Here is a 15,407-nt window from a genome sequence, read left to right on the forward strand (position 1 = left end):
TATTATAGAGTAGATCCTAATTTGTCTCTTCCAGCTTTGTGGCAAAAGGTTGGCTGCAATTCTTTTATTTTCCTTGGGTTTTTATTGTTATAAAATTCAGTCATTGCAACTTAACACTAGTATTGTCTCTAGGGCAGTGAGAAGACAACTTCCTCTGCACTTCTGACATTTTGCTGAACCAGCAATGAACCACCCAATTCACAAATATAGGAATGTCTTCTTCACAAGTAAAAATGTGTGATGATTTTATCAATTTAACTTAGGTGAAAACAGATGTGGTTTCACCTGAGGGAGAAAAGCAGCCCATAAGCTTTGGACAGTACAGATGACTAAGGAATAGAACACAGAATGACACTGTCAAGGAACAACATGGAAGACAGACAAGGATTTCTTGGAAGAGGCCACCTTAACAGAAACAAGATCAGGCTCATAAGCAGATTTATAAAGCAAACAGCTTAAAACAAGCATGCCCACCTCAAGCCTGAAATGTCTTAGCAAAGTACCCCTTACACTTCAAGTGCCAGTCTATACTAGATAACCCTTTGCTGATAGCAATTTACATGCTTTTTTCAAAAAGTAAAGGACAGTGGCAAATCCAACCACTTTAATTCTGGAGAACCATGAAGATTATCAGTGTTGTGGAAACTGATAAACAATGGAAACTGATGGGCTCTTCATAGTCTGCTTTCCTTGAAAGCTTGGACAGTCGTTCCATAGACACTTCACTTTCAAGTAAATCAGTTTCTAACACTGGGCAACATAAAAATGAGGTTTACACCTGCAGCCTTAAATCTGTCTTTTGCATCTGTGCATTATTTACACAGCACTCAAGTAAGTGATCAAACATTGTTTTCCACTGGACATACATCTGCATCAGTGCCAAGCAAGGCAAAAGTTCAGAAAATAATAAAAAATTTAATAAAGGAGCATATTTTCTTACATTCTTTTAGCTGTGCATGTCAGAAGATAAACAGTAACCAAAGACAGCCAGCAAGTAAACTTAAGTTTCTAGCTAACGTTCCAGAAAAATGATTGTCAGGACAGTTTTATCCCTGCTTTCAAGAGAGTGATGCTAAGGGAATGAGCATTGCCAGAAGGTCAAGGGAGGTGATGCTGCCTCTGCTCAGCCCTGGGGAGGCCACATCTGGAGTGCTGCCTCCAGTTCTGGGCTCCTCAGTACAAGACAAACATGGAGTGTCTGGAGCAGGTCCAGCACACAGCTACAAAGTTGGTCAAGGGTCTGGGGAATCTTTCTTACAACAAAAGGCTGAGGAGCTGGGCCTGTTCAGCCTCAAGAAGAGGCAACTGAGAGGGGAGCTCATTAATGTGTATAAAATATCTAAAGAGAACGGAGCCAGGCTCTTCTTTGTGATGCCAACAACTAGGACAAGAGGCAATGGACAGAAGCTGTCACATAGGAAGTTTCACCTGAATATGAGGAAGAACTTCTGTACTGTGCACGTGACCACACACTGGAATGGATTGCTCAGAGAGGTTGTGGAGTCTCCCTCACTGCAGATTTCCAAAAACCATCTGGACTCAATCGTGTGCCATGTGCTCTGGGATGACCCTGCTTGAGCAGGGAGGTTGGACCAGATGACCCACTGTGGTCCCTTCCAAGCTCACTCAGTGATTCTGTGAGTTCATAAGAGTGTGAGCTGATTTAAAGAAGGATCTGTTTCTCTTCCTGACAATATGCTCCCTTCACTTCAACCAACTCCAGCATTCTTCAGACAAGACACCGATACAGCAGAGGATAACCAAACAAAATAACTACATATCCTGCTAGATACTCAAGTTAAATCAATTCACAGAGCAGATGGGAGGCAAGAGAGAGGAGAGCAGGATTTCCCCACATACAGCTGCAAAAACTTATCAAAAAAAAAAAAAAAGGAGGAGGCCAAAATGCACTTTAAACATATGCCACATTCTGGAACTGATCTTTCATTATCTGGGTATCAAAATTGCAAATACATGCAGTTCTAAACTGCAAATATGACCAGTATCCACCTTTATGTCTCAAGTTTTGGAACACAGGAAGAAATGTTAAGAACTTGGAAAACTTCTGGCAGTAACCTGTGAATTAGCTCCCACCTGCAACATGCAGATAATCACCTCCTTCTCACCATTAAGATTAAAGACTTGTGAGAGATATAGTTATCAGAGCAATCATTGCAATACAAAAGCTACAGAGAAAAATGAGTACCTGTCGGCACTACCAGGCTCACCAGCTTTGTAAACAAGGCCTAGCACAAGAATACAATAAAATACTCTGTAGCCACTCATAATTTAACATGGCTTATTCTAAAAACCCAGTGAAGGAGAAAACCTGTGGAAAAAATGATGTCATGATATACATACAAACTGGAAAGGCTAAAGTAGATTCACAGAAGACAGACTTCACAATCCAAATGTTTTTTTTACACCTCTAGGAGCATTTCATTCTTAGAAGCCTCCAAATCCATACAGACATAGGTGAAACACTCACTGTTAACTCTTTATCTGTAGAGGTTATTTCTCAGCAAAAACATAAATGAACCAGTCATGATGCAAAAAGGCTGGAATGTCATAACACCACATAGTGCAACACGAGCCTTCACACAGCCAAAGACTAGAACAGGGAGGGAACTGCCAATCCTGAGAGCACATAGTTGTAAGTGATAACTAAGGAAAAAGAGCAGGAACAACACTCTATCCCCCCACATCTGCCTATCTGCTGACATCTTCAGAGACTGGAGTGATGGGGATCCAACATGTCAAAGCAGAACTCAGCAGAGCTGAAGAGCTTATGCTATTTGGCAAGCCCAAGAATCTGATAGAAGTGCTTCTACTAACAGTCTCCTTAAAGCCATGCCTCTTAAAATCGTATTGTAACAATCTATGATGAGTAAGAAAAACATATACAAGTATGCTATACAATGAACCTATGTATTTAATCAGACTTAGAAAGCCTGGGTTTAACTTTTTCTCTTTTTACCAGACATCCTCTGTGCCTGGAGCAAGCCACATTGCTACCACAAGTACTGATTCTTCCTCCACAGTGTCAAAGATGAGATTTCATGAGAGAACAGGATAATGCACATGCTAAAGCTTGAGAGGCACTCAGACAGAACAGCGATGAACATTCCAGAAAAGCCCAGAGAAGTGTGTCCTCAATATTAATTCATTTTTGCTAATGACAAAACTTGCAATACATCTCAGTAAAAGCTGTCAAACTATCAAAGGACATAAACAGTTCACTTTGAAATAAAAACACATAAATGTCGAAACAACTGCAATACATAAACATGAAAAAAATTCCTCTCCCATTTGCTTGGTGCTCTCAATAACAGCAGTGCATCCCAATTAGTGTATCAAAAAACATAAGAGAACACAAATACAGAAGACAGGCACTCAAAGTCTGCAAAGACAAAATTTCTCGACTCTCACAACTGCCTGCAAGAGCACAGTCCTGTCCAATCACCTGTGCTAAACCTCCACCTTCTTCAAACCCAAGTTTGCTTGCAGCAGTTTTAAGACCCAGCCAATTCCCACTGCTCAGGGCTGACACACTGAGCTGCACGAGGCGTCCCATCAAGTGACAACCAGCAGCTCCTTGTCTCACACCATGAGAGACTCGAGGCTCCAGCTTCTCCTTTGACCTGACTTGCAAAACAAGAGAAGTTGCAGCACACTCAGGGCACAGAGGCTCTACCTGGCCTCCTGCCAGCCAGCTCTAGCAGATTTTGGTACTGTGGTGTTTTATATATAGCAAGAAGCAGGTCCCAGCCTTCTGCTCAAGCTTCAGATTCCCAAATGGTGTGAGGAGTTATTGCTTGTAGAACAGCTAATTCTGAAGTGAAAGAGGGCACAGGCAATGGTGTGAGCAACACTGGCAGAGATGCCTGATGTCAATCAGCAAGAAAAAAACCAGAATATCTGTGGATTGCCACAAGAATTAAAACCAGACTACTTCAGACTGAAGAAAAAAACCAAGGTAAAAAATGCATGAGATTGAAACTTCAGCCCTTTGATGATATTTTAGGTCTTCAGTGTCTCTCACTATCCTGTTTCCACCTACATGGGTGCACCTGCAAGTATCTATAACCACATAAGAGTTATTTATGGCAAGCTATCAAAACTGAAGACACTAACTTCAGCCTCTCAAAATATCTCTCACAGAGCCCAGAGGGCACAAGGGGAGCAAGGAAAATGAGCAATAAAGTATATAACCTTGCAGGCCTGAATTGTTTACCATATGAAAATTGGACAAAATGCAAATGAAGGAAATAAAATGTCCACATCAGAGTAAAAACACAAAAAAAAAAAAATCAAAGAAAACAAACCAAGTAATGGGGGAAGGGTAAAAGAACCTAAAATCTGAAAACCTGTAACTAGCTATAAGGCTAAAAATTCACACAGAATTCTCACTAAGATCTCTGCATGGAAGCATTATGACTGAAGAAAAGGCATTCACTTAAAGAAATTGAAGACATTTTAAGAACTTAACAACTATTTAAAAAACATTATAGACCAATTAACATAGCTACTTTAATAGAGAAAAAAATTTTAAAGAAAAATATTATGTACTTACTATCATTTAGTGTCGTGAAGTCCAAGAATCGATATTCATAGCAAACATCTATTTTGGTTTCTACCTGGGGCCTCTTCAAAGTTGAATAGATATTACCAGGTCGTTTTTCATCATGCTTCTCTAATTTGTTCAATCCACAACCCATTTCAGCAGTTCCTGATACAAAGAGGTAGGAAAAAGGGAAAATGCATAAGCATTATTAACTTTGAGGTTTTTCCTTCTGGTTTCATGCCCCACACTAGTATCTTTAATATTTAAATGCAAGCTGCCTACAAATTACATAAAATTATGTAATCAAATAAATGCTCAGATAGTAACTGAAGAATATACTACTCATATCTACCCTCAGGCATACTATTATTTTATTGGAAAATTGACAGTTTAATGTATGTATTTTGCAACTTTCAAATGTATTCAATGGTACATTCTGGAAGACACACATTCCATTATAAAAAGTAGCTGAAAATGCAAAATAACTTGCTAATATTAAGGCTGTCAACCTAGTAACAACTTCTATACATGCAGTTACTAAGAGAGCATCTAGTATTAACTTTTACACAGATCCCTGTAATATTCAAATTACTATCTAGCCTTGTAATTTAATGTAAAAAGCAAGTTCTCTCTGCAGAGAACTACCTGCATTTACAGAATAACCTCACTTCCTCCCACTTCATTTTTTTAGGAGATAATGGCACTTTACAAGCCTATCTTCAAAACAGAAGAGGCACCTGGCCACAGAACTGCATTAGATAAATCTAGTTCTCTTTAATAAGCTGCCAGCCCACAACATTTTAAAGGATTATTCCTGACAACCATTCCTGCTACACATTAAATGTTTCTCAATATCCTGCACATTATAGCTCATCTGGGTATGAAAGAATGGAAGAATTACTTGCTGAAAACATTCATGTGATCCAAACCCTCAAATACCTCTCAACAACACTGGTGGGGCTCAGACAAATTATTTCAACCAGCATCAAGTACAAAAATCAAAAGTGTGAAGACACGTCAGGTAGGCACCTGAGGTTTTCCATCACAACCCATCTAACATCCTGCCACCGCCCACACAGATAAAGTCATGCTCTGAGAACAGGGAGGGAAACGCAGAATAGACTCCCAGTGACAGAGAGTGGCTCCCACAGCCCCCCTGCCCAGATAAAGGCATGGGATCCATGGAGTGTGAACACACTGCATGGAGCACCAGGAAGGTCAGTGCCACAGCCCCCAGCCAGCTGTGACACACAGCACTGAGCACCTGAGAAAGCTCAGGCACAGATCAGAGCTGCCTTTACCTTGACATTCAGAAACCTAAAGCAGAGAATGAAAACCTTGCTCAGGTTCACCGTCTCCAAAGAGCTGCTCGTCAGCTGATGCCACAGCTCCATCCCCCAGGAGCTTACAAAGTCAGGCAAATATACAGCCCCAAGGTATTTGGAAACCACTTGCAGAAAAATACCTACATTTTTATTTATACTGTGGTTTAACTTTTATAGATTTTGTTCCTTCCTCATACTTCCTCGCAAAATCATTCTTATTAATAGTTCCCAAATCTCTTGCTGTATTTTGCTATGATAAATGCATTCTGCCTTTTCTGCCATTTCCTAGACAGGATCTGTGGTCCCTTCATCACCCCACTCACTCTCATTTGCATCACTGTTCTCATTTCTCTACATGAACACAGGTGGCCATATGCTCAAAATGAGATCTTAACAAGGCTGATGAAAATAACATTCATGCTTCCCTATCTCTAGTGCAAATAATACACCTACTGCACCTAAAATCATCATTCACAGCTGAATCATCACATTCACAGTTTACTGTCAACTTCCTAGCAGACAAAGAATCTGTTTCTCCTTATTTTTATCCAACAAAATTAACTGAGAAGTTTGCAGCTCATCTCTCATAACTTTTCTCTATTCCTTTGTGCTTCTAGTGCTCAGTAATAGCCTCACCCCATTCTCCAGCACCCCTGGAAGACAGAGCTGAAAGTTTTTCAGGGCTTAGCAGTACTACCCAGGTTCTTATCATGTGCAAAGTCCATAAATGCACACCTACATCTTCCTGCAAAGTCTCTAATAAATATATCAAAATAGGACTGAACAACACATCCAACTTGAAAAAAGTAACACAGTAAATATTTGATCACACAGAACCAGGAAGCAGAAAAAACATTTGCTACAAAGACCTCTAGCATTGAGAAAATAGAATGATGTGATGATAGTTGTATTCCTGAAGTCTCGATATTTGGTGGATTCATCCAGCAGAAAACAACTTTCCCTGTTTATTTTGAAGGAAAGGTAAAAACTACTTTAACAATGTCTATCAATGAAATGGAGGTTTGCAGACTCAATTTTTTTTAAATTTGGAATTTAAAGTTAAAAATCCTCATGATCTTTTTATGCTCCCAAAGTGATACTTTCCACCTTTTTTTTTTGTAATGACAACTATTACCATTAAAAGATTATTCTTTCATTTATACAGCAGTTTCTTCTTTTGCCTGTGCAGTTTATTTGCTTCAGTCTAAAATATAATTTATTTTAATACATAAACATGTATTGCATATTAATGAGCCTAACAAGACATTAGGTATTTTTCCATGAGCTATAATGGAACACATCTAGCAGCATGCTTTTGGATAGGAGATAGAAGTGTTAGCAAGCGTACCAAATTTCTTGTTGCAGCGATTGCCCAGTAATTCTTACACATCATAGGTACACAGGGTTTTGTAAGGAAAAAAATTCCATTTCAGAGGTCATTCTGCTGCAGTGCCTGCAACCTTTAGTTGTATAAATAACAAATAGTCTGAAATCCACACGACTCTTAGACAGTGATGGCTGCAGAAGGAGGCCTTGGGGACACTGCATTTCACATTGCAGAGTGTTTTGCATTCTTTCCGAAACTGGGGTGAAAGTATTAAAAAATAAAAGCCTGCACTTCCCGCAGCAGCCACAGACACTCTCCTGTGCTTCTCCAGCAAACATTTTCTCAGCCCTTTGGAGAAAAACTCCTCCACCCTCACTACCCATGTGAGCAACAACCTCTGCGAACAGAGACAACCCACAAGTCATTCAGCATGAGCTACCTGCCCACCTGGGAATGGACTGAAAACACACTTTTTTTTGTTACTAATTCCCTGAGTCACTGCTTCCTAGAAGAATTTTCACCTTTGTGCTGTTTAGCTAAAACTTCAAACAGTATCCTTGAGGATAAAGGCTTCCTCACATTTCACTAAGTACAGGCAGTTGCGTTACTTAAAGCAGGCACGTGGAAAAGGATGATGAAAAAGGATGCTTTCACCTGAAAAAAATGAGGGATCAGAGGACAAAAATTAGGTTTCACAACATCAAAATCTTTTCCACAGTAATAAGAATACAAGTGCTTCAGCAGTAGAAAACAAATCTTCAAAAATTAAGTTCCTATTTTAACAGAGGACTCTAAGCATGAAAATAATTCCACAGAGGTAGGAATTCTTAAAAGTTTTCTCAAATATACTGATGATGTGTGCATGACAAGTCATCACTCAATCACCAAATTCTGCTCAAAGTTATCCCACAAATGTCCTTCTGGGACAGCTTGCTTTATAACCTTTCAAAGGCTTTTAACATCAGTTTTTAACAGTTATTACCTTCTTCCTTTCATTCACAGCAAAGTTAGTGCTGTTTAGTCTTCCCACCATCATCTGAAAGCGTCTCCTTGCTTTTCACTTACAAATCTACTTGTCAACAGGACATTATTCCCCTCCTTCATTTTCTACATTGCAGTTATCAAAGGGTGCTGTAAGAAATGTTCATCACTGCTGCATTCAAAGTATCTAAACTTACTTCCATGCACATTTTCAGGTGTATTAGTTTGCTATAAGACATGCTTGAGGTTACTGTACTACATACACTTATCCTGTCTTTCTTCACCTGCATGTGAATTCCATTTTTATTCATATTAAACCAAAATATTATCACTAATATTCACTTTTTAGCAAATTGAAAAACAATCCTTCAAAGACACTGCCAAATTTTCAAATTTTTTTTGCTCTGCAGTAGGTTCTAAGATAAACATTTTCTTTTTCATTAATGCAGAAATTAATTATCAACTCAGAAGTTCTATACTTAGAAAAAAAAACCTTGGAAAAGTAACATTTAATGAAGAACATTAACCCCTAAAATTATGATTTAGCTATGGACTTTTACAATTACATATGCCAGAAAAGCTAATTCTGTCCACAAACTCACTTAGATTGCAAATTAATCTTACATGCGCTCTATGATCTTGTTGATCTCAAACTGTTCACGTGTTCAGCCACATGATGATAAAACCAGAACTGAAACCCAAATCTCACAACAGATTGGGCTTTTTTAGTCTGCATCTTCACTTTAACTCTGCAAAGCATCAAGAATAGAAGATATGCTGAGTTGCAGAACAACAGCAAAGCCTGTAGTCAATTCATTCCTTAGTTTCTCTTGTGAAGGCCAGCAGAGGCCTTCACTGGTTAGGAAAGGAGCAGCTTGCTTCTGCAAACAATGCAAAATCTAACCCAGGATTTGAACATCCCAAACAGACTCCCAGCTCACCAGCTGCAGAATAAACCTCTTGCTGCCACCTCCTCCTCCCCAGCAGGGTCCTGCATTGTGTATTTTAGGAGCAGAGGAGCTCTGGGGAGCATCTGGAGGTGCAGGTGCTGTACCTGCACCTGGTGAAACCCATCCCAGCATGTCCAATGACCTCACCCTGAATGCTCCTCAGTGTAAGTTTTATTGAAACCAGTACCATCCTTTGCCATGGAAAAAAAAAAAAAAAAAACAAATAAAAAAAAATACAACAAATTGTAGTCAGCAAGAGGAAAAAAAAAAAAAGCCAGCAGTATTTCTACTTTTAATCACCTCTGTGATCCATGATAAGGAATGTATCCTGAATGTATCACAGGAATTTTTACAGCTCTTTTAGAGATGTGTCAGGTTCTCAACTGATGATTTCTGAACCTCAGCTTTGCTAAAATACCCTCTTGCAGCCTGAATTTGCTTTCTTGGGTTGCTAGTGTGTGTTCAAAACAGATGAAATACAACAACTTCAGAATTAGCAAAGAGAAAGGATAAAATAATACCATGTAGCTAACAACTTATTTTCTTGTTAACAGTGATTCAGAGCCCAGGATTCCCTTTCAGAAGAAAAAGAGCACAAAGAAAAGAAGGGAAAACAAAAAAACCCTTGCCTTCTATCTGATTTTCACTTGGGGGGTAAACTGGGGAATAAATGAGGCTAATCTTCTGATTTATTGATCCATCCTTTCATGAAAATCCTTAACAATTTATCTCCAAGGAATAATAATGAAAATTGCACTGAAATGTAACAGAACCACATGGCTAATGGAAGCTTGAATAGATTACCAGAATAAGTAATTTAAGGGATGCTTATCAACTAAGTACATATTGGCTAAATAGTTTATTTCAACTAATCAATGCATAATGTCAATGACTACTAAGAGGGATGATTTGAAAATAATTCCAAAACAATCATTTTAAATACTTATAATCTTAGAGTCAACTGCTAAGTATACAGCATTAGACTGAACATTCTAGCAAACGAGTAAGTGAAATAGGAACAAGGTAATTTTAGTACTTACAATGGCATCCAAGGAAAACATGCTGTATGGAAAATTAATGCTTGTCAGCTTGTTTTTAAGCAAAATTAGTGAGAGCAAGCTTGCTTGCATTAACATATTTAAAGCATTTATGGGCCAGGACTAGTGAATGTATTTTGCAAGGTTTATCATGAATTAATTTATTTTTTAAAATACATATCCTAGGTCACTGCTGATGTTCTTTGCACAAAATATAGAATATAGTATTCTTACTGATGAATGCAGCAGCTGGAAAACAAGATAACTGCAATGTATTAACAGGTTTTCTCTCTTGATTTTGGTTAAGACCTTTCATCTTCATTTTTCCTTCCATGGGTAATACTTAGGTACCTCACAGGGATGCTGGAAGGCATTTACAAATAATTGCAGGACTTCACATTTGTTGTGCAGTAATGAGACATGCTTATTTTCTTAAACCCTCACTCCTGCAATCCTGACCTTTCCATTTTCAAAATAATAAGCACTTCATGCTCAGTTCACTTGCTGGCATGTGGTCACTCCATTCTTGCATCCTTCTCAGTCTAGGAAACACCAGAGTGTTCAGTCTCCCACTCAGCTCCAAACAAACCCTGAGAGCACTTGCAAATTACAGTCGAGTCCCTTTCCTAGCATAGTTAAAGCAATGAAGCAGAAGAAGAATAACAAGGCAAAAAAACCAGCACAACCAAAGCAGAGAATTAAAAACAGCAGACCTGGCAAACTGGGTGTACAGGTAAACAAAGAAAGCAGAATAGGATGCCAGGATGATCCTTTGTCAGTCCCCAGAAAAGAGCCATGCTTCTGACTTCTCATTTTTCCCACCCTGCAAAGGTTTTTTGTGAGATTACACCACCTAAGAGGGACATTCCTTACTAAGAGATACCCACTCAGTCGTTTATTTTTTCAATAGTATTACCATGCAGGAAGATATGTAAGCATATGTTCAATAAATCATGCAATAATTTTTATTTGTGTGGAGAGATCTGTGCTTAAGGAACTAATGTTTACCAAACAATTTGAAACATTCTGAAAAACTTACAGATACAAGGAACAATTACCATAAATCAGTCCCATCTATTGTCAGATGTTACAGCTGACCAATTTTTTTTTCACCACGTATCTATGAATTTGACCGGTGCTGTCAGGATTTTAGACTTGAGGCTGATAACTAAATCTCAGCTTCTAAGAAGGTTGGTGAAAGAATAATCCCAGATTTATCCTTTATGATTGATTTGATTTAAATTAAACTGCAGAGCAACCCAAGTAAATCTGCAGTTAAGGTTTTCAATTTCAAAAAGCAAATCTCAAAACCTAAGGAATTCATTAGTAAGATGAACAGGAATGAGCAACTGGAGGATGTACAGGGGAGGTCTGGAACATGTTTGAACTACAATATGAGTATCTGCAGAACTAGGAACCCAAGGAGTGACAAGAGAATTCATAAGAAGGTTTCCAGACACAGTGAGATGAATTACCTAATAAAGAAGGAAATGTAGAATAAGCAGAGAGCTTAAGAGACAGGAACAAAGTTCAGCAGAGGAACAGTCTCGGATCAAGAAACACCAGCATAAAATGAAACGTGCCAGAAGCCAAGGCAAGCTGTGGAAGCCAAAGATACCACAACTCAACAGAAGCAGAACACAAATCAGGACTAATCTGGATTCATACCAAGACCTCTGGAAGACCTGTCATGATGAATTGCAGCCCCAATTGCTAGAATTAAAAACCAAACTATTTCATCAGATTTGGTACTGTCTCCCAGGGAGACAATGTACTGACTACACAGAAAAAACAGAGAAAAACAGAATTTGGCCAATTAAGACAATTGCTGGTCTAGTTTCCAGAGTTTCTAAGCTTCAGGAAGAAAGCAAAGTAATACACGGATAACTATGATATGGATTCAGCAAAGTTAGAACAGACTACCCTGACAGGTCTTGTAAACACAAGTTACACAGAAAGCCCAGCACTAGCATGCAGCATGTCAAATAACACGCCAGCATGATAGCATGATTTCAACAAACTCTTATTAGGTGCTATTGCTCTCATTGCAGAGTTCACATCACGGCTGGGGCTCGACTCTGCTGCCCTGCATGACTCGCTTACTGCGCCTGTGCTGTCCCCGGGCCTGCAAGTCACCAGGCCACCTCTGTGCGCTCCCTGCCACCAGCCACACTGAAACCCCTCGAGGGAAACAGAGCTGGGCCGTGTGGGTGTGTGTGTACGTGAGCAACAGGGGGGGAGGAAGAGGAGCGAGCAGGATCAGAGAGAAGTGGCGCAGGAATAAGGCAAGCGTTGTGCTAGCAGTGGGGGCAATGTGAGGAACAGCAGGTTGGTGGGAGAGCCCTGCTTCCCACGCCTCCCACATCACCCTGTAACGTTCATCCAAAATATTTAACGCTTGCTGGTACCACAACACCATCTTCCAGTAAAGCAGAAGATTCAGATAATACCACATCTTTCTACAAAATACTTTTAGGCAGCGTATTTCTGGTCAAGATAACAAAGTGTTAATGTCACTGAACAATGCACAGGTAAAATTTATGCCAAAAATACCATGTGCAAATGTTCAAGCAAGTTGCCTCCATGCGACAGGAGGAGGCTACTGGATGCTAAGAAAGAGTACTGCTATCAAGAACATAAAGAGAAATCACAGATTAAAAAACCTGACAAAAGCATCCACAGGAATTAGATATTAATCCAACTTTCTTTTAAAGTTCACCCCACAGTGAACAGGCACAAGAAACAGATGCATATTACAATGTATGCACAGCTGCTTAACGACAGTGAGTAAAACCATGGTAAAACATGAAACTACAGACTTGACAGTCCTGTGTTTACAGCCTTTTGCTAGTTTGCCTAGGAGTACAACCCCAGCCACCTGATGAAGGCAAAAAGTAAAGTAGATCACTAGTGCAAGGTGTGAAGCTCTGGGATCTCACATGAAGTTAGGGATGGAATAGTAGTTATGTGAATATTTTTTATTTACTACAAAAAGAGACTTAATCAACTTTGATTTTAATTTTTCACAAGTCTGTGACCCCCGCTTTTCCACCACAGAGGCTGAGGCCAGTTCATTATACCCAATATGGTATTTGTGTTTCCCAGTACCACAGCTCAGAACTCCCTTAGGGTATTTAATCACAGCTGTATATACTCATTTCATGCTTCATTCTCAGACCGGGGAATGCCAACATTCAAGAGGTGGAAAGCCCCTTGTCTAATGTAACTTACTTGAGGTTAAGCTAGATTCCTAAAATAACCCTTCATTCTGAGACTTTACTTTTTCCCTAGAAAAAACAGAAATTAAATACACATATGTGACCACTAGCATTGTGAAAAAAAGGGTTACTGCCACTAACTTGTTATTCAATACTAGAACCTGAAATGGATTGGATTTATTAAAAATAAAACATAAAAGCAGATGTATAAAAAGATCTCCCCTTGTAAGCTAGAGGCCAGCTATATCTTGATAAGGTTATTCTCCAACTAAATAAATAAATAAATACATTTTTTTAAAGGGAATTAAAATTGAAGCAGTATACAATCAGACCACAGCTTCCAAACTTTGGCTGAAAACACTCTTTCAGGTATAGTTATAATTTTATTATTTTAAATACAGCATCCTCTTTAGCACGACAGCCACCCCTACCAGGACTCCAGCCCCGCTCCCTGTCCTGGCACACAGCAGCCCCTGGCTCTGCTCGTTCTCCGCTCCGAGCCGGGAGCGCTCCAGAGGGAGGCACGCTCAGGCGTAATGGAGAACAAATGTCTCCCATTAATTATTTGACTAAGCCGAAAGTATCAAAGAAGAACTGTAAAGTCCATTCAACTAAATTCCCCTTTTCTAGAAATACACAGGCTGTAAGAAGAGGCTGTTTTGACAAGAATTTAGACAAACCAGAGAGAAGAGAGATATATTTCACACTCAGACATAAAAACGCTGAACCACTGCCTCTTTACATTGTAAGAAAACCGTGCTGAAACAACATAAAGAACTTGAAAAGGCAATAAAATTGGAAAACAGCGACTGTAAAATCCCAGACCCCAGCCAGCCACACGATGGCACGGCACCGCCGCCTCCAGGTGCCCGGCATGTGAGGAGCGGCGCCGGGCTGGGCGGGCAGGCGGGCGCTCACCCGGCTCCCCTCAGAGCTCCCTCCTCTCCCGGCTCTGCCTCACCGCGCCGGGGGCTGGACGCAAATAACCATCCCACCGGCTGGCAAGGGATTGCCGGCGATGCCGCCCCCGGTGCGCCCCGGCCGCGGGCAGCCCGGCGGAGCCCGGCAGTCTCCGCACCCATGGGCTGACAGGACGGCGCCGCCCGCCAGCCCTGCCGCCCTCCCGGCGGGCTCCGCTCCGGCCCCTGGGCAGGACCGCAGCGAGCGGACCCTCAGGAGCAGCTGCACAGCCCGGAACCCGGCCGGGGAGCGGGCGGGAGGCAGTGCCCCCCCTCGCCGGGCTCCAGCAGCCCCTCCGAACCCGGGCACGCCGGCCAGCCCGCGCCCCGCTCCGAACTTCGGGAGCCAGAGGACCACGACGAGTCGGAGCCCCGGAGTGCCTTTCTCCGCTCCGGCGCGCAGACCCTGCTCAGCAGCAACCCCCTCCCGCCCCCTCACCAAGTTTGCCCGCCGAGCCGGTGGGGTGCGCGGCAGTACCTGGGGCAGGCAGCGGGCGAAGCGCAGCCCGGTGGTGCTGAAGGATGCCCGGCGGGCGGAGACGGCCCGCCCCGCTGACAGCGTTTCCTCCTCCTACTCCGGCTGTCGCCCGTGCCCGCCCGCCGCGCTCCGGGGCCGCTCCCCCCTCGGCTCCGCGACGGGGAGGTGCTGGGGCAGCGCCGCGCCGCCACACGGCCCCGCCGCCCGGCACAAAGTTTGCGCGGCGCAGCCCGGGGCGGCGGCTCCGCTCCCGCTAGCTCGGCCCGGCCGGGGGCCGCGGCCACTTCCTCTTCCTCCGAGCGGCGGCGAGAGCCCCGCGCCCAGCCCGAGGCGCGCAGGGACCGGGCAGCCGCGCTTCCCGCCCGCTCCGGCGGCACAGCCCGAAGGCGGATTGCTCTGCCCGCCGGCCGGGGCGGGAAGTCCCTCACGCACTGCCCCTCTCAGCCCCCACCCCGACCCCGACCCGGCTCCCCTGTACTCCCCCATCAAACTGGGAGCAGTGGCTGATACGTCGGAGCATTGTGCGGCCTTTCAGAGGGACCTCGATAGGTTGGGGAGTTAGGCAAAG

The 15,407-nt window shown here is 42.1% G+C and overlaps 1 protein-coding gene across 4 annotated transcripts in view; it reads right to left on the reverse strand.

Annotated features, from left to right (window-relative positions):
- The window catches only part of RFTN1 (raftlin, lipid raft linker 1), a 95,657-nt gene extending 80,636 nt beyond the window's left edge, over positions 1 to 15,021 (reverse strand). Inside the window, exons 1-2 of one of the 4 annotated variants that reach the window (XM_064704592.1) lie at positions 14,840 to 15,021; positions 4,574 to 4,729 (exon numbers count right to left, since the gene is read on the reverse strand). In XM_064704592.1, the coding sequence (XP_064560662.1) occupies positions 4,574 to 4,718 (145 nt within the window). In that variant the 5' untranslated portion in view covers positions 4,719 to 4,729; positions 14,840 to 15,021. The other 3 variants (XM_064704590.1, XM_064704591.1, XM_064704589.1) reach the window with 3 other exon arrangements.
- Positions 15,022 to 15,407: the final 386 nt, after the last annotated feature.

Source organism: Zonotrichia leucophrys, chromosome 2, assembly GCF_028769735.1.
Source record: "Zonotrichia leucophrys gambelii isolate GWCS_2022_RI chromosome 2, RI_Zleu_2.0, whole genome shotgun sequence".
Lineage (NCBI taxonomy): Eukaryota > Metazoa > Chordata > Aves > Passeriformes > Passerellidae > Zonotrichia > Zonotrichia leucophrys.